Source organism: Anopheles stephensi, chromosome 2 (assembly GCF_013141755.1).
Source record: "Anopheles stephensi strain Indian chromosome 2, UCI_ANSTEP_V1.0, whole genome shotgun sequence".
NCBI classification, from domain to species: domain Eukaryota; kingdom Metazoa; phylum Arthropoda; class Insecta; order Diptera; family Culicidae; genus Anopheles; species Anopheles stephensi.
The window spans coordinates 55,362,451-55,387,654 of NC_050202.1; the positions used below are offsets into that span (position 1 = coordinate 55,362,451).

The 25,204-nt window shown below is 48.7% G+C and overlaps 5 protein-coding genes across 7 annotated transcripts; 3 read left to right on the forward strand and 2 right to left on the reverse strand.

Moving 5' to 3' along the window:
- Window positions 1-3,657: 3,657 nt before the first annotated feature.
- LOC118502878 (glutamine synthetase 2 cytoplasmic) lies at window positions 3,658-8,847 on the forward strand. Of its 2 annotated transcripts, none has more exons than XM_036035596.1 (5): window positions 3,658-3,956; window positions 7,143-7,324; window positions 7,399-7,931; window positions 8,003-8,246; window positions 8,322-8,847. In XM_036035596.1, the coding sequence occupies exons 2-5, from the start codon at window positions 7,144-7,146 to the stop codon at window positions 8,468-8,470; spliced, it is 1,107 nt and encodes a 368-aa protein (XP_035891489.1). In that variant the 5' UTR covers window positions 3,658-3,956; window position 7,143; the 3' UTR covers window positions 8,471-8,847. The 2 variants fall into 2 exon arrangements, with proteins under 2 accessions (XP_035891489.1, XP_035891488.1); XM_036035595.1 differs by lacking the exon at window positions 3,658-3,956 and adding an exon at window positions 6,474-6,856.
- A 1,022-nt stretch (window positions 8,848-9,869) lies between these two features.
- Window positions 9,870-11,835, reverse strand: LOC118502879 (beta-parvin). Its single transcript, XM_036035597.1, has 4 exons — window positions 11,633-11,835; window positions 10,933-11,294; window positions 10,120-10,861; window positions 9,870-10,034 (listed from the first exon to the last, which is right to left on the reverse strand). Exons 1-3 carry the CDS (start codon window positions 11,748-11,750, stop codon window positions 10,244-10,246), a joined length of 1,098 nt encoding a protein of 365 aa, XP_035891490.1. The 5' UTR covers window positions 11,751-11,835; the 3' UTR covers window positions 9,870-10,034; window positions 10,120-10,243.
- Window positions 11,836-12,081: 246 nt separating this feature from the next.
- On the forward strand, window positions 12,082-14,006 carry LOC118502898 (vesicle transport protein GOT1B). The gene is made up of 4 exons (XM_036035620.1): window positions 12,082-12,467; window positions 12,563-12,654; window positions 12,723-13,022; window positions 13,828-14,006. The coding sequence occupies exons 1-4, from the start codon at window positions 12,443-12,445 to the stop codon at window positions 13,846-13,848; spliced, it is 438 nt and encodes a 145-aa protein (XP_035891513.1). The 5' UTR covers window positions 12,082-12,442; the 3' UTR covers window positions 13,849-14,006.
- Window positions 14,007-14,024: 18 nt separating this feature from the next.
- On the reverse strand, window positions 14,025-16,789 carry LOC118502886 (ADP,ATP carrier protein 2). Its single transcript, XM_036035605.1, has 4 exons — window positions 16,577-16,789; window positions 15,264-15,716; window positions 15,070-15,197; window positions 14,025-14,996 (listed from the first exon to the last, which is right to left on the reverse strand). The coding sequence occupies exons 2-4, from the start codon at window positions 15,686-15,688 to the stop codon at window positions 14,647-14,649; spliced, it is 903 nt and encodes a 300-aa protein (XP_035891498.1). The 5' UTR covers window positions 15,689-15,716; window positions 16,577-16,789; the 3' UTR covers window positions 14,025-14,646.
- A 3,838-nt stretch (window positions 16,790-20,627) lies between these two features.
- On the forward strand, window positions 20,628-24,701 carry LOC118502876 (carbonic anhydrase 13-like). Of its 2 annotated transcripts, none has more exons than XM_036035592.1 (3): window positions 20,628-20,881; window positions 23,272-23,349; window positions 23,425-24,701. In XM_036035592.1, exons 2-3 carry the CDS (start codon window positions 23,274-23,276, stop codon window positions 24,486-24,488), a joined length of 1,140 nt encoding a protein of 379 aa, XP_035891485.1. In that variant the 5' UTR covers window positions 20,628-20,881; window positions 23,272-23,273; the 3' UTR covers window positions 24,489-24,701. The 2 variants fall into 2 exon arrangements, with proteins under 2 accessions (XP_035891485.1, XP_035891486.1); XM_036035593.1 differs by lacking the exon at window positions 20,628-20,881 and adding an exon at window positions 20,963-21,937.
- Window positions 24,702-25,204: the final 503 nt, after the last annotated feature.

A 25,204-nucleotide genomic window follows, 5' to 3' on the forward strand; every position in this document is an offset into this window, starting at 1 on the left:
TTTGAGTCTTTGAGACCTAATTCGCCTCTTTCCTGTCTATTGTAACATATTTGTGGTAAAAACTATAGTGAGTATGGCTTAGCTATTTCTTAACTATTATTCTAATAATAGTAATATGGAAACTATTGTATGAATTTATAGTTCTCAGTACAGGTTGCTGTGGTGTAAAGATCGAAAGAGGCGGTTCTGCTGTTGCTTGTCGGGAGATAGTATGATGGCTAGGTCGGTATCTAGTTGGCAGTTGGTTCGGTGTGTAGTGTATCCATGGTAATGTCGACGCCACAGAAGCTGCCAAGTGGAGGACTGGATCTGTCGAGAAGGTAGGAGTGTGTCGGGCGGGTGTGACCAATGCGAAGGCGGAAAAGGACTCGTTGGATGTGGCTGGAATCGGGGTTCCCAGGGTGCGGTGTTGTGCTTGATAGAGCGGAGTTTTGTGGAGAGGTCTAGGTTGTGTCAGGTGGTGTTCCAGTGTTGAGCAACTATTGCGTTAGTGAAGCAGATGGCGTCACGGCGCGAAAGAGAGCTGTACGGTTCGGCCGGACGGAGCCGACCTTCGTTGGCAAGACTTCGTTCGGCTTTCACGTTTCCGTCGATTCCGGAATGACCCGGAATCCAACAGAGGACTTTTTCAGGAAGTGATGAAGGGATGTCATCTAGAAGCTGAATGTGTGGGTCTTTTGAGGAACCAACCCGAAGAAAAGCGAGGCCAATCGATATCTCATCACCTTCCGATCCGAGGCAAGAAGCTTCCGAAAGAAACACATCAATCGCGTGCGATCAGAGCGAAGTAACGAGCGCAGATATTCGGTGATAACCCGTTTGAACCTCCGCTACTCGACTCGACGTGGTTTTATTTAATTGCAATCCACTCGCACAACACGTGACCATCGCCGCGTTCGCCGTTACAAGCGATAATTAACTACACACTGTCGATGTCGCGTGGGACTCGCGCCTCTAGGAGCTGCAAGGTAAGGCCGGATACATCTCTTGGTGGTACGATGCAATGAATGGAACTACTGCTAGCCCCCGTAATTAGAAGATCTGCCGTGGAAGCAGGCCCCATGGACAGATCGCGCGCAACGAAGGGATTGTTTGTCCATCTGTTTGACGCGCGAAAGTGTGACACTGCTCGTAGTAGTCTTGGACACGCACGCGGATGCACGGATTGTTGCGTGATCGTGTTTGGACAAATTGAATCTTTCAATCCAATTATTTTAAATTCTCGAATCGATGTAAAAATAACCCCGAAAGCAGCACGAGACGGACAAGGGCCGCCGCTGTTGGTGACATTCGTCACGAGAGGTCCGTTGGTGATTAGCTAAGCTGGTCGAGAAACGGGTGACCGTCGCGGGACAGCACCCCGGTAGCGTGCAGTTGATTATTTCCGGTGTAACGTAGTCATCCCCGGTCGGCCAACCGAACCCCCTCCAGCACACGGTGGGTGCCTTGTTGAACGAAAACAAAAACCCAACCACGAATTGTTGTGTGCTACCAATTTTGAACAATTGCGTCTCCGTCGTTATGGCGTACGAATTCACCGGGCTCGTTCTCCAACCAACCAACCAACCGGTCGTTCATACATAAGTTAAATGACCTCTGGAGAAGCCCCCAGCGCTCGGCCGTTCCAACGGCCTTGAAATGAAAGTCCTCCCCGATGAGTCCTCCGCGAACTCTTTGCTGGGAACATCCCATCCCAGTATCGTGCACGTACATACGCAGGTCAATGTGAATGTTCCCATAAATTATTGTGGCTGTCAACGTCCAGCGAAGGGCCACTCCTTCGCGGGGGGGGGGGGGGAGGAGGGCGTGTTTGGTAGAAGATTTAAAGTGAGAACCGTGAAAAGGCGTCCTCGCCGTACATAATCGCAGTGAAAAGGGGGAAATGCATAATTTATCAATTGTTTCTATGCACGTTGGGCTATGGAGCGGCCGTCATGATCGTGCCATAGATGCGAGGGAACGATTGGCCGCAAATGCTGTGTTCCCATGATGTACTTTTTGGCCAGCTGGTCTGCTTGATTTCGCAAATTCGACCATAAAAATCTCTTTTACGATCGCTTTTCGGCCGGCGGTCAAAGCCGGTCACGTCGGGGTTTTTTTTTATAGGAAAGGACGACGAAATGTCATATTCCTCCTATCCAGATTTATGTGCCAAGACAGATGACAATGAGAGGGAATGATACTTCCGGGCGGGTATACTTCCAGCAGTGAGCATCTATTTGATATTGATTAATTTTGCCCTTGCTTGCAACTCGCGATTTTACCTCAAAAAAACGCTACCAGTTAGAAGCGTACGGACGAACGTGTCGTCCTAGACCTAATGCCATCTTTGACCAGATCTGCGATGAGGAAGGCAGAGCGAACGTACTAACGTTCGTGTGTATAATTTTGTCCGTAACGCAAACAACGCCGCATAAACGCTTACGGAAATACAACTCACGCGTGCATGCGGTTAGTGGACGTACGCATGTTAGGTTCCGTGCGCCGACCAGGTGTGTTGCGATGTGTTGCCGCACAGCGTGAAGACGCTAATCACGAGAAGAACGTTGGCGAAGGCTCCGTAGACGTTTTCGATCAGTCTAGGACCACTGATTGCGACGTAAATTGTTGCTGATCTTGAGATGACTAATGCGCTGAGGGATGGTTTTTTGATAAAGAAAGTGTTAAAAATTAGCAAATCACTTCAGAAGGGTATGCTTTACAACCTGCCATTGCCTTGTTGCGGTGCAGGATTGGACAACATTGGACGAGCATTTCTAGCGTGACTCATGCTGCCGATCACAACGGTTGGCGTAATTTAGGTTCGTTCGATACATTTTTGCTTATATTTATTATCTCATATACTCATTTCGCTTTTATGCTCGCTCAAAACTGACCCACATCCCTTAGCCGCCTTGGTGCCGCCTGTTTTGTACGAATACATTATTTTCCTTAAAGTCCACCTGGACCCAGAAGAATCAGTGGTAGACATTGATTGGCTTCGTCCATACATCAAACAGAATGGAGATCGGATTGTTTGGCGAACATAGGCTTAACACACGCTCAGGTCATTCTTCTTAAAGTATGAAAAAAATTAAAGTCTTAAAGTCCGAAAAAATATTTGATTTAAGTATCATTCGCACTAAAATCATGTCCAGTGATTAGGACAACCTTTAAAAACTCATAAACTGTAATAAAGCTCTAATCGTTGCCCTTCCCACATTAGACTCACACACACACACACCGGCTTAAGAAATGGCACAGAACGAACGTCCGCACTTGTCGCGCACGTTTATTTGAATTTAATAGACCTGACGCCTGACGCATTCATTATGCATCCTGGCCGCTCGAGCCGCATTAATGTTGCCTAACGCAAGCCCAAAATCCCTCATCCTCGCGCGATGGCTTGCAGAGACAAATGGATGCAAGCGATAAGAAGGCGATTAGGAACATCAGCCGACCTTCAAGAACACGAGACGAACCAAGCCGTTGCCTTTTTCGCCAGCGCACTCACAAGCGGGCATGCACGTGCGCACAGCTGCATTCGTCTATTGTTTCCAGCCTGTTGTGTGTGTGTTGTTTGCGGTACGACGATACGATCGACAAGTGCGTACCAGCAGTTGTGATATACTGTGCGGCGCACTGTTCGACCGGGACCTGGTGTTGTGACGCCATCATCGCTCGACAACTCGGCCGACTGCGAGATCGTGCCGACCGACCAAGCGCACATCGGCGAATATAAAGCAACCGAACGGTGCCAGCACCAGCCACAGTCAACCGTACGTACTGCTAGCGTGTACACGTGTGTCTTGCCATTGCCATCGACTCCGGTTGCGAGTATCGGGCCAGCGAGTGATTCCCTCTTAGTGTGCTGATCCTGTGTGCTGCAACGTGAACGATCGTGAGCTCTGTGTTTGCAACGACCTTATCGGAGGTGCATTATTTGCCTAAGGACTTTCGATACCCGAGACCGAAAAGTGAGTGCCGAACTTCAAATACGGTAGTGATTCAGCACGGTGCAGATAAACGCAGCTGTCGAACATGATCCAGCGTGTCTTTTTCGCGGATACGGAATGTGGAATGTGTGCAGTTTACGAACGATTACACCCCGATCGGTCGCTGTGTTGGCCCGCTGAGAACTTATCTAAAGGGGGAAGAACTGTGATCACAATCTGATCGGTTTTGTTTTTGTCTGTCTAAGTTATGCATGGAATTTTCTTCCCCAGTTTTCCCTATCGCTCTGAAGGCATCATAGTGCGAATCCCTGACAAAGAGTAAAGTAATGGAGGGTGAAACCGACTGCGGTGATCTTGTGCTAACCTCACCTTTCTGGCAATTTCTCACCCAAGCAATCTGACTGCCAACCGTTTGCCAAAAAACACACAGTTGTCGTGTTTCGTATTACGCTCCTAACCGTAGCTCAGGTAGCATGAATTGATTATTGCGTGGGGTTTTTGCACATTGCACCGGATGTGCATCGTGTGCAATCGGGGCGGAAGAGATGTGCGGCTAGGAGTGAGGTTTGTTTTGGGTAAAATAGACACATCAAACTAAATTTATCAAACGATCGAGCGCGAGTGCACCGCAGGGGGATTGAGGTTGAAAGAGAGAGCGAGTCTACATTTGTTGATGACATGATCAACTAAAGGCGACGCGGTGAGATGATGAATGGGACACTGTGAGAAGCAAAAAAAAAAAATCTGCATCAGACAGAGGATCGCTTCAGTTATTTAATATCTCGAGACGTATATATTTTTTAAAAATCATCTTCAACAGGGGTAACTCCCCAATTGCTAAACCACGGCAGCTAATTCTAACCCGCTAACCCCGAACCATTATGTCAATGTTTAGCTCCATTAGGTTCAATTCCCACAACGCTTTATTTTATCAAGCAGATTCGTTTAGCGTCGCCACATTATGGTGAAAAGGGACCGCGTTGATTGGTTGTGCGTCCACCGTCCACCGGTACCATGTCGGCCGGCCAGCCATGTTGTGTTTGTTGTGGGGTTCGGTTTGTAAAAAAAAAGAAAAAACCGGGGGCACCCATTTCGCACTGGAATTTTCTGCATAATACCCATTTAACGATACGCGATTATCCAATTGACGATGGCCGTGCCCTTTAAACAAATCGAGCAACAACAACAACAAACGCAGGTTTGAATTTCGTTCTTGATGGAGGCGCTTGGTGTTTCATGAATCAAGTACGTCACCCGCGGGGGTACGTTGTATTATGGCGAAAGTGAATTTCGTTTTAAATTCAAATATTCATAATAAAATTCAAAAATAGGTTTTAATCGCACCGGAAGCGCAACAATGAACCACAATAATCGGACCGACGAAGGTCAGGTTCAGCGCCTCACACACAAATGGTATCAATTTTCGAGCAATTGTGCATTTATGTACCAGCGGCATGCCGATAAATGCATTCGATTGTTGTGAGGGGGAAAAACAAAACTCCCCGTTCCTCGATACACAAACACACACACACATGTAGCACGCCAATTACAGGAGAGTTTGTAATGTGCGCCCCATCCGATTGCAACGCTGCCGTTGACAGCCGTTCGCCCGATGCATCCGACTGGCATCAGCAACCTTCACCGAGACCGAGGCCAACCGGTCATCAGCTGATGATGGCGGTGGTGGTGGTGGTGGTGGGTTAGAGTACTGTGAGCAAGTTAATTTTCCGTTTTACCACCTTCACTCTCGCTCTCGTCAGCTGCTTCGGCAGGCTGCCTCGGCTAACGTGCTGTGCTGGCGGCTTGATGGATTGACATACGGCATGATAAACTTCGCAGAGCCTATCAAGTGGCGCAAAAAAAAGGGGATGTTTTATGAGGTGTGGTACGTGGAAAGCTATCATTTGATGGGGTGTTTCTTTGAAGAAAATTGGTTGAGAATAAATTACTATACAGTAGAAGGATGTAAATAATCGGTGCATATGAGGAGTGTTAAAGGATGTGTTATAGGACAAAAAATGCGTCTCTAGCAAGTAGTTTAAAAAGGATCAATTTGTCGGATAATAGGCCTGTGGAATATTAACCTGATAGGCATACCATCAGCGAGAAAACGTTGAAGATTATGAACGCCTTGGACGCTCCAGAATAGATAAAGAAGGGATAAAAATCTGGGAAGAAGTACAAGCAATGCACCAAATCCTAATGATCGCTGAATCATCAGTAAAATTGCTATTTAAGTTGGTTGTAAACTGTAGACTCAACATAAATACCAACACGATCGTGTGTTGTCGCTAAAATCAGGTCACCAGATCACCTGTCCGATGTCCCGTCCAGCCAACTCTATTTATTGATTAATATTTACCAATCACAGCTGCCAACGGATGTCGCGCCTGGTGGAGATATCCGGTAGTATTAGGGCTCTGGCCGGGGCTTTCATCTACCCTGCACATCCATAACGCAAGACGCAATAGGCCAACACCGACAAAGGTTTCGCGTATTTGCCCGAAGCCGATAACCGATCGCTTAGTATGGGTTGGCCGATTCAAGCCAAACTGACGGTCATCTAATCATACTAATCGAATCAGTAGCACCTACCGCTCCCGTTGGCCAGACTATCCGTCGCAGGCTGGATTCTGCTCTAATGGACTCTCCCCGGCTTGCAAGACGCCGTGATACCAATTAGCGTGTCCTCATGGCTGATGGGATTTTTGCTAACGGCCAGAGACGATCCCGACGGGTGACGGACTTTTGACACCTAGTCGACGAATGTGCGCTCGCGAAGCGATTGGCGTCCGTTGCCGATAAAAGATGGAGCGATCGCGGTCGGGCTAGTCAGTCGAGTCGGTGTAGTGTTGTTGGGTGTACTACTGCCAGTTTTTAAATTCTAATCTCTTGTAAATAAAAATCTTCAAAATGGTTGGGTGAGTTGGTTGGACCTTGCTGAAGAAGTGATCATGTCCTACTCCAAAAAGACAATTTTCCAATTGGTTCCAAAGTTCATTATTCCCGTGGTTCAGTTAATCATTTGCGTTATGCTAAAAATAGGAACCCGTTGCATTCGCTCGGAGTCACCAATAGTTGACATAAAGAGATTTACCGTGACCAGTACACCACTGTGCACTGGTCACGGTCGGACACAGCCGCAAAAAAAAAAAGAAAACGTCCCGCAGATGTCTGACGCATCGGTGCTTTGTTTCTTCCGGACAGAATGTCGCGAACGCTGGAACTGTCGCCAAATGCGCACATCAACAAGTCGCTGCTCGACAAGTACATGGCCTTGCCGATGCCGGACGGTAAGATTCAGGCGACGTACATCTGGATCGATGGTACGGGCGAGAACGTCCGCTGCAAGGACCGTACGCTTGACTTCATCCCTCAATCACCGAGCGGTAAGTTTACGCGGGACTACACTTCCATGGCCGAGACAGCAGATTAATGAGAATGGTCTCTCTCTCTCTCTCAGATCTACCGATCTGGAACTATGACGGTAGCTCCACGTACCAGGCGGAAGGATCCAACTCCGACGTTTATCTGCACCCGGTCGCCATCTACCGGGATCCGTTCCGTCGCGGCAACAACATCCTGGTGCTGTGCGAAACGTACCACTACGATGGCACACCGACCGAATCGAACAAGCGCAAGACGTGTCTGGAGGTGTGCCAGCAGACGGCGGACGAGAAGCCGTGGTTCGGTATCGAGCAGGAGTACACGCTGCTGGACGTCGATGGACGCCCACTCGGGTGGCCCAAGAACGGATTCCCGGGACCGCAGGGACCGTACTACTGTGGTGTCGGTGCGGACAAGGTGTACGCGCGCGACATTGTCGACGCACACTACCGGGCCTGTCTGTACGCGGGCGTAAAGATTTGCGGCACGAACGCGGAGGTGATGCCGGCCCAGTGGGAGTATCAGGTGGGACCGTGCGAAGGCATCCAGATTGGGGATGATCTGTGGATGTCCCGGTTTCTGCTGCACCGTGTGGCGGAAGAGTTTGGCGTACGTTTCCAGCGAGTGTTTTTTTTTTTTTTTGTGGATTAATGGAGCTCCCGTTCTTCCACTTCCACTAGATCGTTGCCACACTGGACCCGAAACCGATGCAGGGTGACTGGAACGGTGCCGGTGCACACACGAACGTTTCCACCCAGACGATGCGCGAACCGGGTGGTCTGGCGGAGATCGAGCGCGCCATTGCCAAGCTGTCGAAGCACCACGAGCGTCATATCCGTGCGTACGATCCGCACGGTGGAAAGGACAACGAACGTCGGCTGACCGGAAAACACGAAACCAGCTCGATCCACGATTTCAATGCCGGTAAGCGTTGAGGAATTCCTCCTAAGGTAGCCAACGGTATACTAGGAGGAGATTAATACCTTCCCTTGAACACAGGTGTCGCTAATCGTGGCTGCTCCATTCGTATTCCGCGCGGCGTTTCCGACCAAGGGTTCGGCTACTTCGAGGATCGTCGCCCAAGCTCGAACTGCGATCCGTACAGCGTTGCCGAAGCTATTCTGCGCACGATAAGCCTCAACGAATAGCTAGCGGCTACCGTATTCTAGTGCCGTCGGACATTCCATCGTTTTGGAAAGTTCTATTTCCAGGAATGATAAAAACAAGAGAAAAACACACACACACACACACACACACGATAATTATAACGATGCATTACCACACTTGATCGTACAGCCCCCCCATGTTTTCCTTTTCCCATATTCTGTTTAGTGTTTAGCGTTGCTATGGTTACGCAAGATGGAATCACATTTAACCTTTTTGGATCACAGTTGTTTTTTTTTCTTTCTTTACCTCAGCGAGCTGTGAGAAGCTGCCGCGGTGTTGTTAACAATTGTGAACGAAAAAAGTAGGTTGTTTGTACCTAGAAAAACGAAATAAAAAGATGTAAAATAGTTAAACGTAAGTAGAACACCTACCTACCTTAACTTTTAGTACCAGCAGTGTATATCCGAAGATAACCACACTATCAATGAAATAGAGTTACTCATCAGTAAAAAAAAGCGTGGGGGGAAACACCGACATGACACGCATATCTCGGTTCCGTAAATCACTTGTCTTGTTTACCGATAATTACTACTCAGCTACTCCCACTATTCGTGCCCACGACGCATTTGTTGAGGCTTGGCGTGCAATTATAGCGCTCGGCCATTGTTGTGGTGTTGTGTTTGTCGGTTGCATCGCGGTAATCGGGGATGCCGGTCGCAGTGAACCGGCGCATAAAAATAACCCTCGAGACACTCACCACAGGTTGCTGCTTTGCTGGCTGGTTGTGCTTGAACTTGAACGACACTAGGTTTGTCAGGGGTATGTGTGACAACAACTGCTGTCATTTAATGAATGGCCAGCGACACGAAACACGTTCCGTGTGCATGATGCATTTGAATTTTCCCAGGTGTTGCGTCCCAGCATGCGTACAAAAACTATTTACGCAGTGCGCATCTCAATTAGTGGGCAATAAATAAGCTCTGATGGATGTGGTTACAGATTTATGGCGCTCACCAGCCCAGGTGATCTATCTGCAGCTAGTTTCGCCGCGCTTTTATGCTAATGTTTTATTTTATGCTTGACACCACATTCACGAGCATCGTGTGATACGGTTTTATTGTTATGTTATGCACCTTGATCGGATTTCCATCCCGGGGAGGTGCTAAGTTGTTGTTTACTTAATAGTTACCAATTAGGACACGGTCTCTAAACGGGGGAACAATTACACCACTAATGGAAACCGGAATCAAGAGTCAGTAAAGGCTACCCTCATCAATCCTGCTTCTATTGGGAAGAAAACGGTTAAAATTAGCTATTTCATACGTTTTGTTTCGTTTTCAGCAAATCGCGTCCAGTCGTAGAGATGGTCCCGATCGCAAACGGTGTGTAACACAGTCGTCGTGTTTCTTTCATTACTACCAATTAACCATCCTACCGGCCTTGAGGTTTGGTTAGTTTCGCAACGTTTTATTTTGATCGCACAAACGTTAGCACAACAACGACTGTTATCAGGTTTAATCACTAGTTAAGTTGTAAAACGGTGAAACACAGTTCAAGGCACCCGCCGTCTATTGGGTGTGGGGTATAAATATAATTAGTTGTCCTCTGGAAAGAAATCCGTAAAAGAAAGCATTAGATTTATAGCCACAAGGGAGCAAACTATAGGGTGGGTTGTGTTCCCGCTGCTTACATGTTAATACTCTCTCTCTCAATACGCATTAAATACAATATAAAAAACGACGGAAGGCACATTGGTTAGCTGTCTAATCTGGGGCGGGAGCGGTTCGCTGCTCTCTCGTGACCTCATGACCCGTTCAAGGATTGTTTCGGTACTTCGTGAACAGCGTGTACAGCACCCGTAGCGTGGACTTTAGATCCATGTTAACAATATCCTCGGGCCGTGCCTTCGGTCTCAAGCCCTGATCCATCATCAGCTCGAACGCGAACGCCACATTGTGCGTCATCTGGTCCGCATCCTTCGGCGTTAGATGGAAATCGTGCAGTGGGACGAAAAATCCTCCCAACAGTCCCATTAGCAGACACAGAAACACACCATCCTTGAAGTCGGTGTTCAAATCGGCCGCTTCGAAGTTCAGTTTGTTCAGGTGCTTGTTGACGAACGAGATCAGCGATCGCTGCACAACCTTCAGCTTGTCCGGGGCATGATCGAACAGCGTATCGAATGCGTCCGGTTCGCAGCGCATACCGACGTCATCGTACGATTGGGTAATTTGCTCCTGGAACCGTTGGCTGGTGAGCTTTCCGTTCAGCTTCTGAACCATCACGACCGTCACGAAGACGTTGTCCGGTAGACGGATCGGTGCGCGATAGTGGCGCACCAGTGCGACTAGCAGATGCAAAATTGAGACGATGTTTTTCGTGTGTATGCTTTCCACCGTCCATTTCGGGGTGTTGTGGTGATAGCCAAGAGTCTGCAGGGAAAAGTTTTAAGCGTTTACGTTTATATGCAAGAGGATTAAATTCCATTTCCGATTGGTCTTACATGGTTTACGGCATTCAGTACGACGGATAGCTTCTGGCGCTGGCCTTCGGCGGATTGTGTCACTTCCGGCACGTTCAACTTGTTGTTGGACAGCTTTTCCCACAGCTTCTGCAGTACCTGCCCATCGTACAGGTCTTCCTCGATGTCGGTGACGATGATACGCTCCTCGACCAGCTCATCGTTGATCCAGTCGATCAGCACCTGCAGCAGTTCCTTCACCTTGGGCATCTGCAGCGATGCAGGCTGAATAATCGAGCGAGATTCATTATCTTCCAGATTGTAGTCCTCCGGGGGGATCACCGGTGCATTCGGGCTGCCGGGCGAGTCGATCGCAATCTTGCCTTCCTCCTGGATTTCTTGCACTGTCGTAGACCAAAATAGATATCGTGTTAATCGTGTTTACTCATCGCATCGAGCGTTGTTTACGTCATTGTTTGGGCGTATGAAAGATCAACCCACACACACACATGAGAGCAGCGTTTTTATCCACAACTGTGCCAAGAATCACCAATTTGAGCACTCTTCTTCATACATCTTTCCGAATAACTTATCAGACCCGCTGCATAGCTCACTAAATAATAGATTAAAGCACTTTTCATCCCGTTGTGGAAAACGGGAATAGCTACCATAAAAGGAAATAAACAGATTGTTGCCACCACCGGACCAACAACACACAGGGCCCGAAACCGCCTCAACCTACCTTCCTTTATGCGTTTCTTTCGGCCCAGTGTTCCGATTTTGTCCCAGATGCTTTCCTCCTTATCGGCACGCCCGGAAGTGGGCGTTCGGGGAGATTTTGGGCGAGTTAGGGTGGACATTCCGGAATATGTGTTGCACTTTCGCTCGGGATTGTTTTCCTTTTTCTAGCAGGTGTACGCTGACAGCTGTTGTTTGACAGATAATGTCAAAGCCGTTTAAAAAGTAGGGGCTGGTAGGATTGCGGAAAATAATAAATAAGAGGTCGATGACGAATTTTTCAAAGCACTTGTTTCATTTAGTTCCGGTTTAATTTGTGTAATACAAACAGAAAAAATATCTCAGCTTCAGTTTTACTTTTTTTGGCTGGAATGATTTCAAACCAAAACAGCAATACGTTTCCAAAGGGGCACCCAATTTGACAGTTGCAGTCAAAACAGCCAGCAACGTCAAACAAATAAATGTCATCGGTTTTTGTTGAGTGCAACTGGTGCAACTGTTCGCGGAGGGGCCTTGTTTTCTCATCATTTTCCACCGATTTTTCAACTAAAATAGTGATACAAAATGATCCATTACTAATCGGTCCGTTGGCTGATAGTTTGCTGCCCCAGATTCCAGCATTCGCATATTCCGCGCAACTGCATTTAGCACCTGTAACCACCACACCAAAGCACCAGCGCCGCGAAGGGTTTCCGCGCCGAATGACGTGGAGAAAACAGCAGCGACCCAGCACCACAGCAGCGCTTTTCCAACCGATTACGGCAAATAGTTTAGCAAGGGTGTGATTTTTAGACGCAGAACACAAGCCTGCAAAATGTTTGAAATTACAGACACACAAAGTAAGTAGCGTGGTTCTACATTCAGTTGCTGCAAACCTTGACGAAAAGAATCATTTTATTGAGCACTTTGTGCTTTGTGTTTTGTTTGCTTTTAGAAATCGGAGTCGGTTTGGCTGGTTTCGGTATAACGTTCCTGTTCCTGGGGACGCTTTTACTGTTCGATAAAGGACTGCTGGCGATAGGGAATGTAAGTACCCAGCGAAGGTTATTAACGTTCCATCGAATAATGCTGTTTTCGTTCGCTCCCCCGCTTAGATTCTCTTCGTGTGCGGTTTAGCCTGCGTGATTGGACTCGAACGAACGTTTCGCTTCTTCTTTCAAAAGCATAAAATGAAGGCATCGATCGCGTTCTTCGGCGGCATTGCGATCGTACTGCTCGGCTACCCGTTGATCGGCATGCTGATCGAGACGTACGGCTTCATACTGCTCTTCAGCGGGTTCTTCCCGGTGGCCATAAACTTTTTGCGCCGGGTACCGGTGCTGGGCAACATTCTCAACATGCCCGGCATTAGCCGGACCGTCGACTGGTTGGCCGGCGAGTCGGACCGAACAACGGTATGATAGGATTAAGTAAAAACTTCCAGCCCCTTTGGTCAGTGATCACGATCACGATCGTTCGTTGTTTCCTGGTGGCGGTTGTTCATTGTCAACGAACCGGTTATTTTTTGTGTGTGTCTGAAAGTAGGATAAAGGGAAGCTAGAATGGTGACCAAGTGACCGGAAGCCTCGATCGTTGATGGGAAGTATTTGTGCTCGTTTAGTTAAGTTGAATTTGTGTACCATATTCGCGCTAGAGATTCATTTCGTTTAGTTAAAAATCGTTTTAATGAAAAGTTTTACAAAACGGTGCAACCAAAACCCGCAAGTGGCCACCCCCATTTGAATGAGGCAAACCAACCCTAAGGTACCCTAAGGTTGGTGCTGTAAAAGACAAAGATTTTTCAATTCAATTGCTAAGCTAAGGGCCGTTTATGTTTCTTTTTCGGGTTCGTTCGTTTCTGCCATCGGGGGGGTTTATAGGTCGATAGGTCCGAGCAAAAGCAGCCCTGGCAGGCAAACAAGGGAAAAGTGTAGCAAGGTGGAACCGTAAATGTATCATGATTGTACCACTTTCCCTCTCAGCAATATGTATGTACATAAGGTAATAAATTTTGTATTAATTAGCTACTTTTTGTGAACTGAAACAGTAACGCTTACGCTTTGCAATGGATGAAGCATAGGACGCACTTCTTCTCATTTCATTCGATCGTTGAATAATTCTCTTACGTCGGTAGAATACACCAGCACTAACAATCGATACCAAGCATCGCCGTGCCGTGCCGAACACTGTTGCAATAAAAGTGAAAATATTTCTTTCCAGGGCGCAGGTTACAGCGACTGAGAAAACTACGACCAGCGATCGTAATACCAGCAATCGAGCGATGTGAAGCAATGGATTTAGTCGGTCCCTAGGGTCTATGAACAGCTCGGAAAATAAATGAATCCCTTGTTTGTCTCACCGACTGCTTAGCCGGAATTGTGTCCCAAACGTCGTCAAAAGTCCTCGAATTAGTCCAATTGTTTTTTAGCTATTTTTGTTTGTTTTATTTGTATTTTTCGTCAATTTTTTTTCCTCTTTGTTATCTTGTCGTTGGCACACTTGCTTCAAATGTCTTTCACTTTAACGTCTAATGCTGAGCTGCCCGAACAGCTCGTTTCCTCTCTCTCTCTCTATCTACTACGCGAAGCACAGGGGATCACGAGTAGTAGAGCATCATATGATCGGCACACTCGTGTCGTATACCCTTTGGTCGTCGGACGGTAGGATGATGGTCGTCGGTATCGTCGGTGCGATTCGATTCGAGTGGACCGGTCGGACACAATTAAATACATTAATAGCATAGGATATCTCTGTAGGGCACTAGGGCTCGATAAAACACTTTACTCTTGGGTTTCTGGTTTTTTGTTTTTTGAGGGGAAGCCGGGGGTAGCGAGCGCAATGTATATCGAGCTTTTTTACAAAAAAAGGGGACAGTTCGAACACCGAACAAATTCCGTGTCGTTTCGGTGTGTGTTTGGTTTGTTGGAATACATACGGTGCGTTCTGGCGGATGTATGGAATGGAAGGATTACGGTGGGACAGGAAGTTGGGAAGGATGTTGTAGGGTTTGGTGGAAGGTTTGGGGGAACGGGGAAGGATTTACAGGAGCTTCTTGATTTCGTCGTACAGCACCAGCACGAATGCACCGCCAGTACCACGCAGCACGTTCGAGAAGGCACCCTTGAAGAAGGCACCGCTACCCTCCTGCTTGGCGATGGTGGCCCAGCAGTGCAGCGTGCCCTTGTAGACCATCTCGGACTTGGCGCGACCGGACTGCATCATCATGCGACGACGGACGGTGTCGAAGGGATAGGACACAATACCGGCGACGGTCGTCACGACCTGTGCGATGGCCCAGCTCACGTAGAATGGTGTAGTCTTCGGGTTCGGCAGCATACCACGGGCAGTATCGTAAAAGCCGAAGTAGGCAGCACGGTAGATGATGATACCTGTAAAAATGGGCGTGTAAAGCTTTTTACTGCCACAAACCGATCCCCGGACGACAGTGCCGCTCCAACTCACCCTGGACGGATACACCGAAGCCTCGGTACAGACCGACCAGACCGTCAGTCTTGAAGATCTTCGAGATACAATCGCCCAGACCCTTGAACTCACGCGCTTCCGAACCCTTGCCGACATCAGCGGCCAAGCTGTGGAAGAGAGATTTGTTAGGAGAAGCGAATACTAGGTGCAAAGGCGGGACCTCCCTATCTTACCGGGTACGGGCGAAGTCAAGCGGGTAGACGAAGCACAGCGAGGTAGCGCCGGCCATACCGCCGGACGCCAGGTTACCGACGAAGTAGCGCATGAACTGGGTGTTCTTGTCCACACCGCCCAGGAACACCTGCTTGTACTTGTCCTTGAACGCGAAGTTAAGGGCCTGGGTCGGGAAGTAACGGATGACGTTGGCCAGATTACCACGCCAGAAGGCGGAGAAGCCCTGCTCGCGCGGAATGCGCACGAAGCAATCGACCATGCCCTTGTAACGGTCGGCCTCGGCGATCTGCTTCGAGATGTGCTGAACCTGTAGCAGCAGCTTGACGCGCTCAATCGGGGCGACGGCCGTTTTGGAGATTGCGGCCGAGATGCCACCGGCGGCAAAGTCCTTCACGAACGCAACTGGATCCGAAAGTCCCGGCATGGTTGTTGGTTGGTGGTGGTGGTGTTTACTGCAAAAAAATGGGGAGGGCGGCAGAGGCCTATAATTAGCCGGATCGCTAGCTTAAAGGTCTGTAGGTTCCATGATGATTCCAATGGTAATTCACCATGATTTCACTCATTTACCCTGGACGGGTTTATCAATATTGATCGACGGCAATAAAACAAGTGCCCCATTGCCCACAAGCGATAGCGGATGGCTATGTTTGTCCACCGAAAGGAAATTGTAATGAAATCACTGTGACGATGTCACTTGAGATACGACGAGGGATGGGTGAAGAAAAACAAAAATGGCTCGCAAGTTAGGGAGCGGGAGGCACGTGTACCGATTCACTTCGATTCTGACGTGCTTGGAGGCGACGGTGGCCAGCAGCATAATAGCAAAATCCTGCCACTGTTGCATCACCAAGCTGTTGCATGGTCGCGGTTCGATTTGGGGTTTCTGAACGTAAGCGATCCGGTTGTTCTATTTTCATCGAAACGCCATTCGTTGGCTTGGTTGTTGGCGTGCACTTGTCGCGAGGTTAACACCCAACATCACCACTCGGCAGGATCGCTGTTCCTTTTGAGACGATTGAGTCATCTGATCAACGGTGTTATGCAAGACGCGTAGACTGCGTTCTGCTCCCTAGCGCACAGGCTATTGCTGCACTGATCCACACCATTAACCCGCCAAACCGGGGCGTAATTCACACAACGAGGCCACCAGATCCGCAGTGTCTTGGAGTGTCCGAATTACGTAACCATTTTTTCCCCCTGTCCAATTTTCTTACTGGCGCTGTACACTACACTTGCTAGCAAAAAGGGGGTTTTCCGCACGCCCTTTTCTTTTCGCTGGTATATCGCTCCCTTTTGCTTTGCCAATACGTACTTCTTGAGGTAAAGGTGTCTGCTCCGAAGGATGAAGTATCCTTAACGACTTTCGGTAGGCGGCTGCTGCTGCTGGCTGCACGAGATCGCGGCTTGTTTGGATGGGATCCTTACTAAAAGACCGCAGGACAGAGAGTGACGTCCGGCGTTGCATTTATTAAGCTCTTAGTTATTCAGCGCCGCATCCGATCAGCCCTTGATCGTGATCGCAACCGTGATACTCAGGCGCGAAGTCGTCCGCGCGCCTGCGCACCAGCCATCACACCGAACTGCATCCGAAACCGAGGGGGGAATGCCTCCTGTTGTCACCTCCTCTTGCTGCTCGTGCCACCTGAAGGACGGTGCACCAACTCGTGTACCAAGCTACCGATCATATGATCGTACGCTGCCAGCAGTCGTAGCGGTTACGCCGCCGTTCTTTGTTTGCTTAGAAGCGGATTTGGCGTTTTTTTTTGTGTGTGGAATACACGAAATCTGCACATTGCCCATCCCGCTGCCCTCCCTGTCAATGTTTGCGCCATTTGCTGGACTCAGGGGTGGTGTTTTTGCGTGCATCATCTTTTTTCCTGCACCCGTGGACGCTAAGCGTGTCCGCGAAAATTTTTGTGCAGTGGGGAAAGCGTGCAAAAAAGGCGATCGTTTGTGCGGCCTGCGCCCTTGATCTACAACGGGCAAGCGTATCCTGTTGCTGCTGCTGCACCCGCGACCGAGCTAGAGAGCGACCCCGCTTCGAGCCGGTCGGTTCGGTTGGCTGTAGTTCAAAGCTTGACCACGAACTCCAACATACCGAACCCTGTGTGCCGCGGTAATGCTGGGTGCGGTAGAACGCGAGTGCGCTAAATTTGAACACTTTAAGCACCGCATCGATTAGCGGGGAGACAAAAACATGGGCGATCATGAGCGGACACACGGCGTGGTGGAGGGGACGGGGTGTGGTGAGAGGGAGGGGGGGGGGGGTGTATTTGGTCTATTTATGGAGACACGTATGTTTGCTCATGCTGTTGCCGAGAGTGCAAGTACTTTTGTAGGTGAGAAATGCATCGAATCGTGTCTCTAGGTCAATGATTTCTTCCGATCCTTCGGTAGTGGCCGTGTCCGCACCAACAATCAACCGGGAGGCAAGCGTTACAAGCGGACTGGCGAGGATTTGTATATAATCGCTTCAACAATAACGGGGCTGAGTTTTGTTGTGGGCAACGAGCAACGATCAGTCACTACCTCGATGGTTGTGGTGGATCATTATCGCATAAATGGCAATATTTCAAGATTATTAGAAGATTGTATGGCTAAGAGGGGTAAAACTGAAATAAAAGATGCTACCGGATATAGAATAAGGACTCCCGGACAGTGTCCCCGTATGTAGGACCGGTTAACCGGTCGTGGAGGAAACAAATGGCCGGCCGAGACCATTCAAGGTTGAGATGAAGAGTGGTTGCTCCAAACCAATCGCTATTGTAAAAGGAATTAAGCTCGCGATGCTCTGAACAGCTGGTCATGTCATGAGAATGACATGGGCCACATGGGCAGCGATTATGGATTAGCAGATGATGGAAATCGATCGTGATCGGTTTAGAGGATTTCTGTAGCAGATCAAGACCGCAAAACATATCCAAGCGTTTGGTAAGTTTGACTGTTACATCTAAGACGCAACAACCGCTTCCTCGAACCTCGATTGTGTTACAATCCATTACCCAGGGTTTTCTGGAGGGCATATCATCGTCATCACTTCAACTTGATCTTACTACGTCTTCTAAGTCAATATGGATGGCCTGTAAAAGAACTCTACGGGATAGGTCGTCCGGGGCCATTCTTATGACTCGACCAACCCACCTGAGCCTGACGAGTCTAATTTACTGCACGATGATGAGATCACTGCACAGCTCGTAGATTAAGCTGGGCAAATTGAATCTGTCCTGTACAAAATTTTTGTGAATTTTTCGTCTTACAATCAAAGCTCCTAAAAGTATGCAATAAACGATTTGGGGCAGAAATTTTGCTTACGCTATTAGAAGATCGACCGATAGAAGATCGATCGATGCACACGTGACTAAAACGAACTAGTCGTTTGTATTTACTGAAATGGCTCCACTGGTTTATTCGAAAATTTGATTTGGTTAAAAAAGTGTTTGTTCAATAAACAAAATAACTAAATAAATATAAAAATTTAAACAGGGATATCAAGCAAAAATGCAAGGCTATGCAAAGAAAGATCTTAGACAAGCAATACGGGTTCGTGCAACAAAGCATTCAAGCGCAAGATATCAATTATAATCAAATCAATTAATACCATTAACAATTAGCAGGCCAGCAAGCGCCCGTTACAAATCGACAAACGTTTCCACGTATCCGCGAGGCAATGTCCGGTTTTAGAGCTGAACGCTGACCACGAAAAAAAAAATGATCTCCCACATGTAACAGACGTCTGGGACAGTTTAATAAGCATTGTGGGCACCAATCCCCTATGCTAGCGGCCCAGTGACCTAGCCCACGTTTTTGCGAACCCCCCTCCCCCCGGGTTCCTGAAGCGTTTTTGGTGCCATGCACTCTGGGTGCATAAGGTCGATGTGCAGCAAACTCCCTCCGCCACGAACATCATCGAGCCAACAGGTTGCACCGTTGCTTCGGTACGATTTGTCGACAGCGATAAGATTGATTACGGCGTCGGCTGCATACAGGAAGTGGAACAGCTTTTCAGCTCATTTTTAGAGGACACTAGAAGCGGTATTTGCTGTGTACGAGTTTTTGCAATAAAAACCCGAACGCGGAATCTTTTCTGGTTGGTCATCTTCATTTAGTTTCCCAAATTAAATAACGCCCTGACGTGACACTTTAGCGAAAATCCGACTGTAGGAAAGCGAAAGAGTTCCAGCGGGGAATTCTAACATCTTCGGAATAGGGCAGTCGACGCCACGAATCAATCATGCTGTAATAGCATCTCATGCATCTCGCTCCACGAGATGACTCACGAAGCCCTCCTCCGACTGAGCTGTTAACTACCGCGGGAGGGAAAATCAGACACCGCAATTAGTTACATGTTATAAGTTTGAAATTAATACAAAACCATTACAGTGTGAGTCACACCTTTCAAGAAGCCTTTTCGATGGGGATTGCCATAGTAACATAAATAGTAAAAAACGATTTGAGAAGATCGTTTGTGCCGTCTCTTCTTGGCTTACTAGACGGCCTGCTAGATTATGCCGGCTATCTAATGGGTGGGCATAGCGAGTCCTCCTCACTACCGGACGACTACTACTCTTGCTACTACCACGCAACTCAAACCAATTTCGGAATGTGTTGTCGGGTTTGGTCACACACACCTCCCCCCGGTAACAAAAAAAAAAAGCTGACAGCACGTGCATTATCAGGTGCAGAAAACATGTACTGTTTGGTGTTTTTCATGCATTTCTGCACGATAAACACAAGGCAGCCTGGGACACAGGCCCGTTCAACAATATGCGCCGCCGGTGCATTATGATACCGCTGACAGCGTTTTGCTGGAAAACACAAAGGGAGACAAACATTGATTAGTGGTCGAAGAAAAACAAATCGCTTACCCACCCGGGCACCCTTCCAGAGCTCGTCGTGCATTCCATGTACTGCGGGTTTTTTTTCTTGTATGATAAGACTGCAGCAAAGAAAGGCTAATTTTAATTTAATTACCGCGGTCGGCATGCTTTGGCGGGTTGCATGCTTATCGGTGCCCGGGTCCTTAAGCGTTAATGGGTTGTTAATGCTGCATCCTGTTGACAGGTTGGCTGGTGGCTGCACACCCGGTTGAGCCTCCGTATCCAGCGGGTTACCATCGGGAAACGGACTGTGACGAGCCTTCTGGAATGGGAACGAATGGCGGGATTTAGTTGCGATTTATCAGCTGTTTACATCAATTTGTAAAGGCGGATCGTTCCCCGAACCGAACACCGACAGGGGAGGCGGTTGTGTCTTGGGTTGTGCGAAATCATTGCGAAATTCCCTATCGGACACCGGTAAAGACGCTGGCCGCGCTTTAATGCCATCCGTCATATATGAGTGAACCGAACCGGGGCCCCAACTATTTAAGTCCCTCCCGGCACTGGAACGGCAGCTCAATCGAGTGCTAACCTCCAGCAAGTTCACTTACCATCCGAGGCGACAAGTTGTCAACGCAACCAAGTCTCGATCAAACACCACCGCGGGACAGGTTTACAAACATTCGCGCAACGGGAAGGCACCAGACACGCTCAAGTGACGCGCGTCTTATCAACGCGAACTTCCCACCGGCAATTCTAGACGCGGCAGTGCGTTGGCGCGCGCTTACTCCTCAAAACCGGTAAGTAGAGTGAGGTGGCGAGCGATTTCCCACCATTCGGGGCGGGTTTGCCGGAGTGGTGTGCCTGTGTTTACCGTGTTGTGTGTAGCTAGCGTGCTTTATGAATGAAAACAAAAACGCTCGAACGCGCGCGCGCGCGCTCGCCATGTGCGCGTTCACTCAGCGGTACCGCCGGTGTGTTTGTGGGTACCGCTGTAAGCAAACGAGCAAGCAAACCGGCGGCGGTACGGCTCAACGCGCGCCGCTGCACTCTGGATCTTAGTGTAGGCTCATCGGCAACCTTCTTGCACACAGCGAAAGTTTAACCGCATGATGCCATTGCGTAAGGGTTTGTGGTGGTGTCCGAACGGTGCCCCTGGGTGTGGGTTTGTGGTCGTGCAAAACGTTTTACCAAAAGCATGTGCACATACTCGTCCATTGTGTGGCTCCGAACTCGGTCAGATTTGAATTATGACGATATGGATGTTGGTGCTGCTGCTGGTGATGATGGTGATGGGCGCTATGATCATCGATTAGTCTCGGCAGTCTGGCCATGCCCGTAGGGAATGTTTAGTGACCTCTTTCGATGCGCAATACAGGCCCGGGATAGGGACAAATAGCGATAGTTGCAGCGGTGTTGCAAAATTGGCGAGCAGTACGCTCGCACACGTGAGCGAACCTTGAGCGGTGGGTCCACGCGAAAGGCCGTCTTTTTTTCCGGCGAGTTCGCCGGTCATTCTTCGAGCGACCGGTAGAGTAGGGAGATTAATTTAATTTGATCGAACCCAACGACCCGGGTCACTCTTGGGCAAACAGTACCCATCAGCTACAGCGGCGTGCGTGCGTGCGTGCATGCGTTGTTACTCCGGTGCGAGCATTTTTACACGCGCATCACGGTTCCGGGCACCCTACCATCAACGTTTTCTGTAGTTTTTCGCGACCAAGAACACAATCGTGGAAGAATCTGTTTCGAAAAGGGTGCAGAACAGACCAGCGGTGCAAATCGTGACTTCAAACGTCGAACGACGATCGAGTACGGGAGCCGCAAACCAGCGGTTGCGATTCGTTGTTGGTACAGTGAGTTATTTTTTAGCTTAACTTTGTGTTTACCATACGTGCAAGCGGAAGACAAATTTGAAGATTAAGTCCGTGAAATAAATTGGTTAATTAAGGTATGTTTGGGAGCAAAGTGTCAGTGCAATAGGTGCAAGTGCTCCAAACAGTGGAGCATTTTGAATCGGATTGTCCCGTCCAAATGACATCCATCTGTGTGGAGTCCCCCGGTGGATTAACCATCGGGAAACAGCTGCGAGGAAGACCCCACTACCATCAGCTAGGTGGCTGAATGAATGTGTTGTGCAGTGACTAATAATTCCATCTGAATGCGCACGATCGCATTTAAATAGTCAGATTAATTAATTACGTGCCCATATTAGCCTTGTGATGGTGAATTATGATTCGGAAAGAAGAATCTATTTGTGTTAGTTAGTTAATAGTTATCTCTTCTTGCTATAAATAGATTTTTAAGTCACCATTCTGTCGAAGAGTTGGATAGAGAATTCTCTAAGGCACGCTATGGATATCGGACACGTGCGCTGTATTCCATTCCCAGCACTTGACCAACAGCAGTGGCAAAATATTATCCAGCAAAAACAAGCAGGCGTGTGTTTTTGGAAGTCAAATACACGGCACAAGACCAACTGTACACACGAGATCGAGCGCTCGTAGTGGAGAAAAACTGTTTACCATTCTGTATTCCAAGGATTTGTGGCTTGCTGGTTTGAGTTGAATGGAACTTTAACGTTTTTCCTCCGAACGTTTCACCTGATAAGCTCTTGCGGGGAGAAAGATCACCTGAAGAAGCCCATTTCATGGTGCGTAACGAAGCACATTTCTTTCGGAACGATCACTGATCCATGGACCCAATCGGCAGTGAGCTTTACCGATAATGAAGACCTTGAACTTGATCGTCTGTATCTTTTCGGTTTACCTGCTCCACCGATACGTCGGTCAATTGATTCATGCCGGTGCCCCTGACCACCGCTGGTGCCTCCGGTAGACAGAACGTCCTCAACCTCACGCGCTAAGAACCATTGTACCATAGAAAAGGGGCCATTGGCGTGGTCCAGTTCGCACGGTACTGAGCAGTGCTATCAGTAGGGCTTACTCGATTGCTGCGGTGTTGTAGCGTGGTTCGTGGGTGTACTGTAGAACGTGATCGTGATAATCACGTGGTGGCGGTTTAGGCATGTTTGCACTAGAAGATCAAGAGCTGGCAGCAGTAGCCACTCTACCCTCCAACCGCGCAGATCGTCGTCAGGTCGAATCCCATCTGAAGTAGTGCTGTAACATTTGAAGCTAGTTGGTCCTGTTCTAATTACCGATTGTTATCCCAATGTCTGACGTTACAGAGATGCAGCTACTCAAATGGCACGGGCAGTTGATCCTGCTGAACTTTCTGATGTTTATGTCGTGGCGACCATGTCGAGGTAAGTTTGTAGGGAAAAATTCCTTTGGGGCCCCTCGAGTCTAAATGTCCACAATTTCTTTCCCCACTCTCGCAGGACTCAACGTTCCCAACTATGGTACTCCCTATCGTGGGAGCAATCCTACCAGACGGTCGGGCGTGTATTCTAGCGTAAGAGAACCCGCCTACTACGATGAGTACCAACCGTCCGGTCCAAAACCACTCACCGAAGATCAGCGTCGAGCGAAGCTGACAGCCGTCTCGAACCCGGACTTTTACTTCCCACCCGATCCGGAAGCGGACCTAGCGGAAACAAACGAACCCGAACCGGAGATCCAACGATCGAAGCCTCGTGTCCCACCGGCCGCCCCGGGAAGCTTCTCCTACAACGAGAAGGACAAAAATGGACCCTCGCACTGGTACCGGGTGGATGCCCGGTGTGGAGGCCGGTATCAGAGTCCGATCCTGCTCAACACCAGCAGTGCACAGCTCGTGAGTCGTAAGCGACCGCTCCGGCTCGATGGACAGACCAACCTACCCCAGACGATTCTGCTGCAGAACGATGGACATTCGGCTAAGTTTACGTACAACTGGCGCAACGGTGATCGGCCCGTGCTGCGCGGTGGTCCACTGAAGACGAAGTATCTGTTCGACCAGTTCCACTTCCACTGGGGTGTGAATAGTACGGTCGGGTCGGAGCACGTGTACGACTACCAGCGCTACCCGATGGAAATTCATCTCGTGTTCTACAACGGACTGTACGAGTCGTTCCAGGAGGCCCGCGAGCAGGTGGACGGTATAGCCGTCGTGGGATTGTTCTACGAGATCTATCAACATTCGGTGGACGAGCAGCTCAACACCTGGACCCGGTTTCTGCGCAATGTCGTTGAACCGAACAGCGAGTTTACCATCCCGTTTATCGACACCTTCCCACTGTACGAGGTGATTGGGGACGTCGAGTGGCCATACTTTTCGTACGAGGGTAGCCTAACGACCCCGCCCTGTCTGGAGACGGTAACGTGGATCGTGTCCACCAAACCGCTGCTGGTGACGGAGAAGGAGATGCGACAGTTCCGTCGGCTTCAGTCACCGACCGGCCTGATGGTGAACAATTACCGACCGGTGCAGAAGCTGAACCATCGCCGGGTGTTCCTGTACTGAGAAGCGACTGAGAACTGACTGGCTTGCTGAGAGCGGAACAGCAGCGCACCCTTTTTTTTTTCGCAGCGATATACCAAAGGATCGACAAAGTGTTTAGTGTTGTAAGGCGATTTTATTTTACTTCTCAACTGTTACCACCAGCATAATGCTGGACGTCCAGTGAACAAAGTATTATACGTTAGGGAAATACATACATTTCTTTTATTCATTGCATGTGGTTTGTGTTGAGGTTTTAGTTTGGAATTGATTAGGCGTTAAATGTCCTTAGTTATTTGTGTCAAACACCATCATGCATGATCTCTTATCTGGATAACCTTCTAATCAAACTTATGGAGTACCTGTTGGAGCCGCTGTACTTCTTATTTGGCTCTACTACCTTAGACAGCCTTGTTCTGCTATGTCGAAGGACTCGCGATTAACGGGGCCGAATAAGGCAAAGAGAGGCCACCGTCCAGACGAGGTTTTTTGATTGGCTCAAGCTTCCATCAACCCTCTTCTTCTACAACTTCAGCTTCAGCTTGTCATTACGGCATGATCACCATCTCACCAATCCATCCTGGTCCTGGGACCACCTGTGATGGGTCGTTAGATTTCCGATGCGATGTTAACCTCGAAAGGTCTCGACTAGCCATTTCTGATTTTATTGGCCTGATTTTACCCGAAGTTGGAATATAAGTCCTACGTACCGGAGATACGGTACGAATGGGATTCAAACC

Coding starts and splice junctions, on each gene's coding strand:
- LOC118502876 (XM_036035592.1), top strand. CDS start 23,274: ATGCAGCTACTCAAATGGCACGGGCAGTTGATCCTGCTGAACTTTCTG. Junction 23,350..23,424: donor GTCGTGGCGACCATGTCGAG/GTAAGTTTGTAG, acceptor CCACTCTCGCAG/GACTCAACGTTCCCAACTAT.
- LOC118502878 (XM_036035595.1), top strand. Junction 7,325..7,398: donor CATCCCTCAATCACCGAGCG/GTAAGTTTACGC, acceptor TCTCTCTCTCAG/ATCTACCGATCTGGAACTAT. Junction 8,247..8,321: donor GATCCACGATTTCAATGCCG/GTAAGCGTTGAG, acceptor CCTTGAACACAG/GTGTCGCTAATCGTGGCTGC.
- LOC118502886 (XM_036035605.1), bottom strand. CDS start 15,688: ATGCCGGGACTTTCGGATCCAGTTGCGTTCGTGAAGGACTTTGCCGCC. Junction 15,198..15,263: donor CTTGACTTCGCCCGTACCCG/GTAAGATAGGGA, acceptor TCTCTTCCACAG/CTTGGCCGCTGATGTCGGCA. Junction 14,997..15,069: donor CTTCGGTGTATCCGTCCAGG/GTGAGTTGGAGC, acceptor CCATTTTTACAG/GTATCATCATCTACCGTGCT.
- LOC118502898 (XM_036035620.1), top strand. CDS start 12,443: ATGTTTGAAATTACAGACACACAAA. Junction 12,468..12,562: donor TGAAATTACAGACACACAAA/GTAAGTAGCGTG, acceptor GTTTGCTTTTAG/AAATCGGAGTCGGTTTGGCT. Junction 12,655..12,722: donor GACTGCTGGCGATAGGGAAT/GTAAGTACCCAG, acceptor TCCCCCGCTTAG/ATTCTCTTCGTGTGCGGTTT.
- LOC118502879 (XM_036035597.1), bottom strand. CDS start 11,750: ATGTCCACCCTAACTCGCCCAAAATCTCCCCGAACGCCCACTTCCGGG. Junction 11,295..11,632: donor AAAGAAACGCATAAAGGAAG/GTAGGTTGAGGC, acceptor GGTCTACGACAG/TGCAAGAAATCCAGGAGGAA. Junction 10,862..10,932: donor TACTGAATGCCGTAAACCAT/GTAAGACCAATC, acceptor TTTTCCCTGCAG/ACTCTTGGCTATCACCACAA.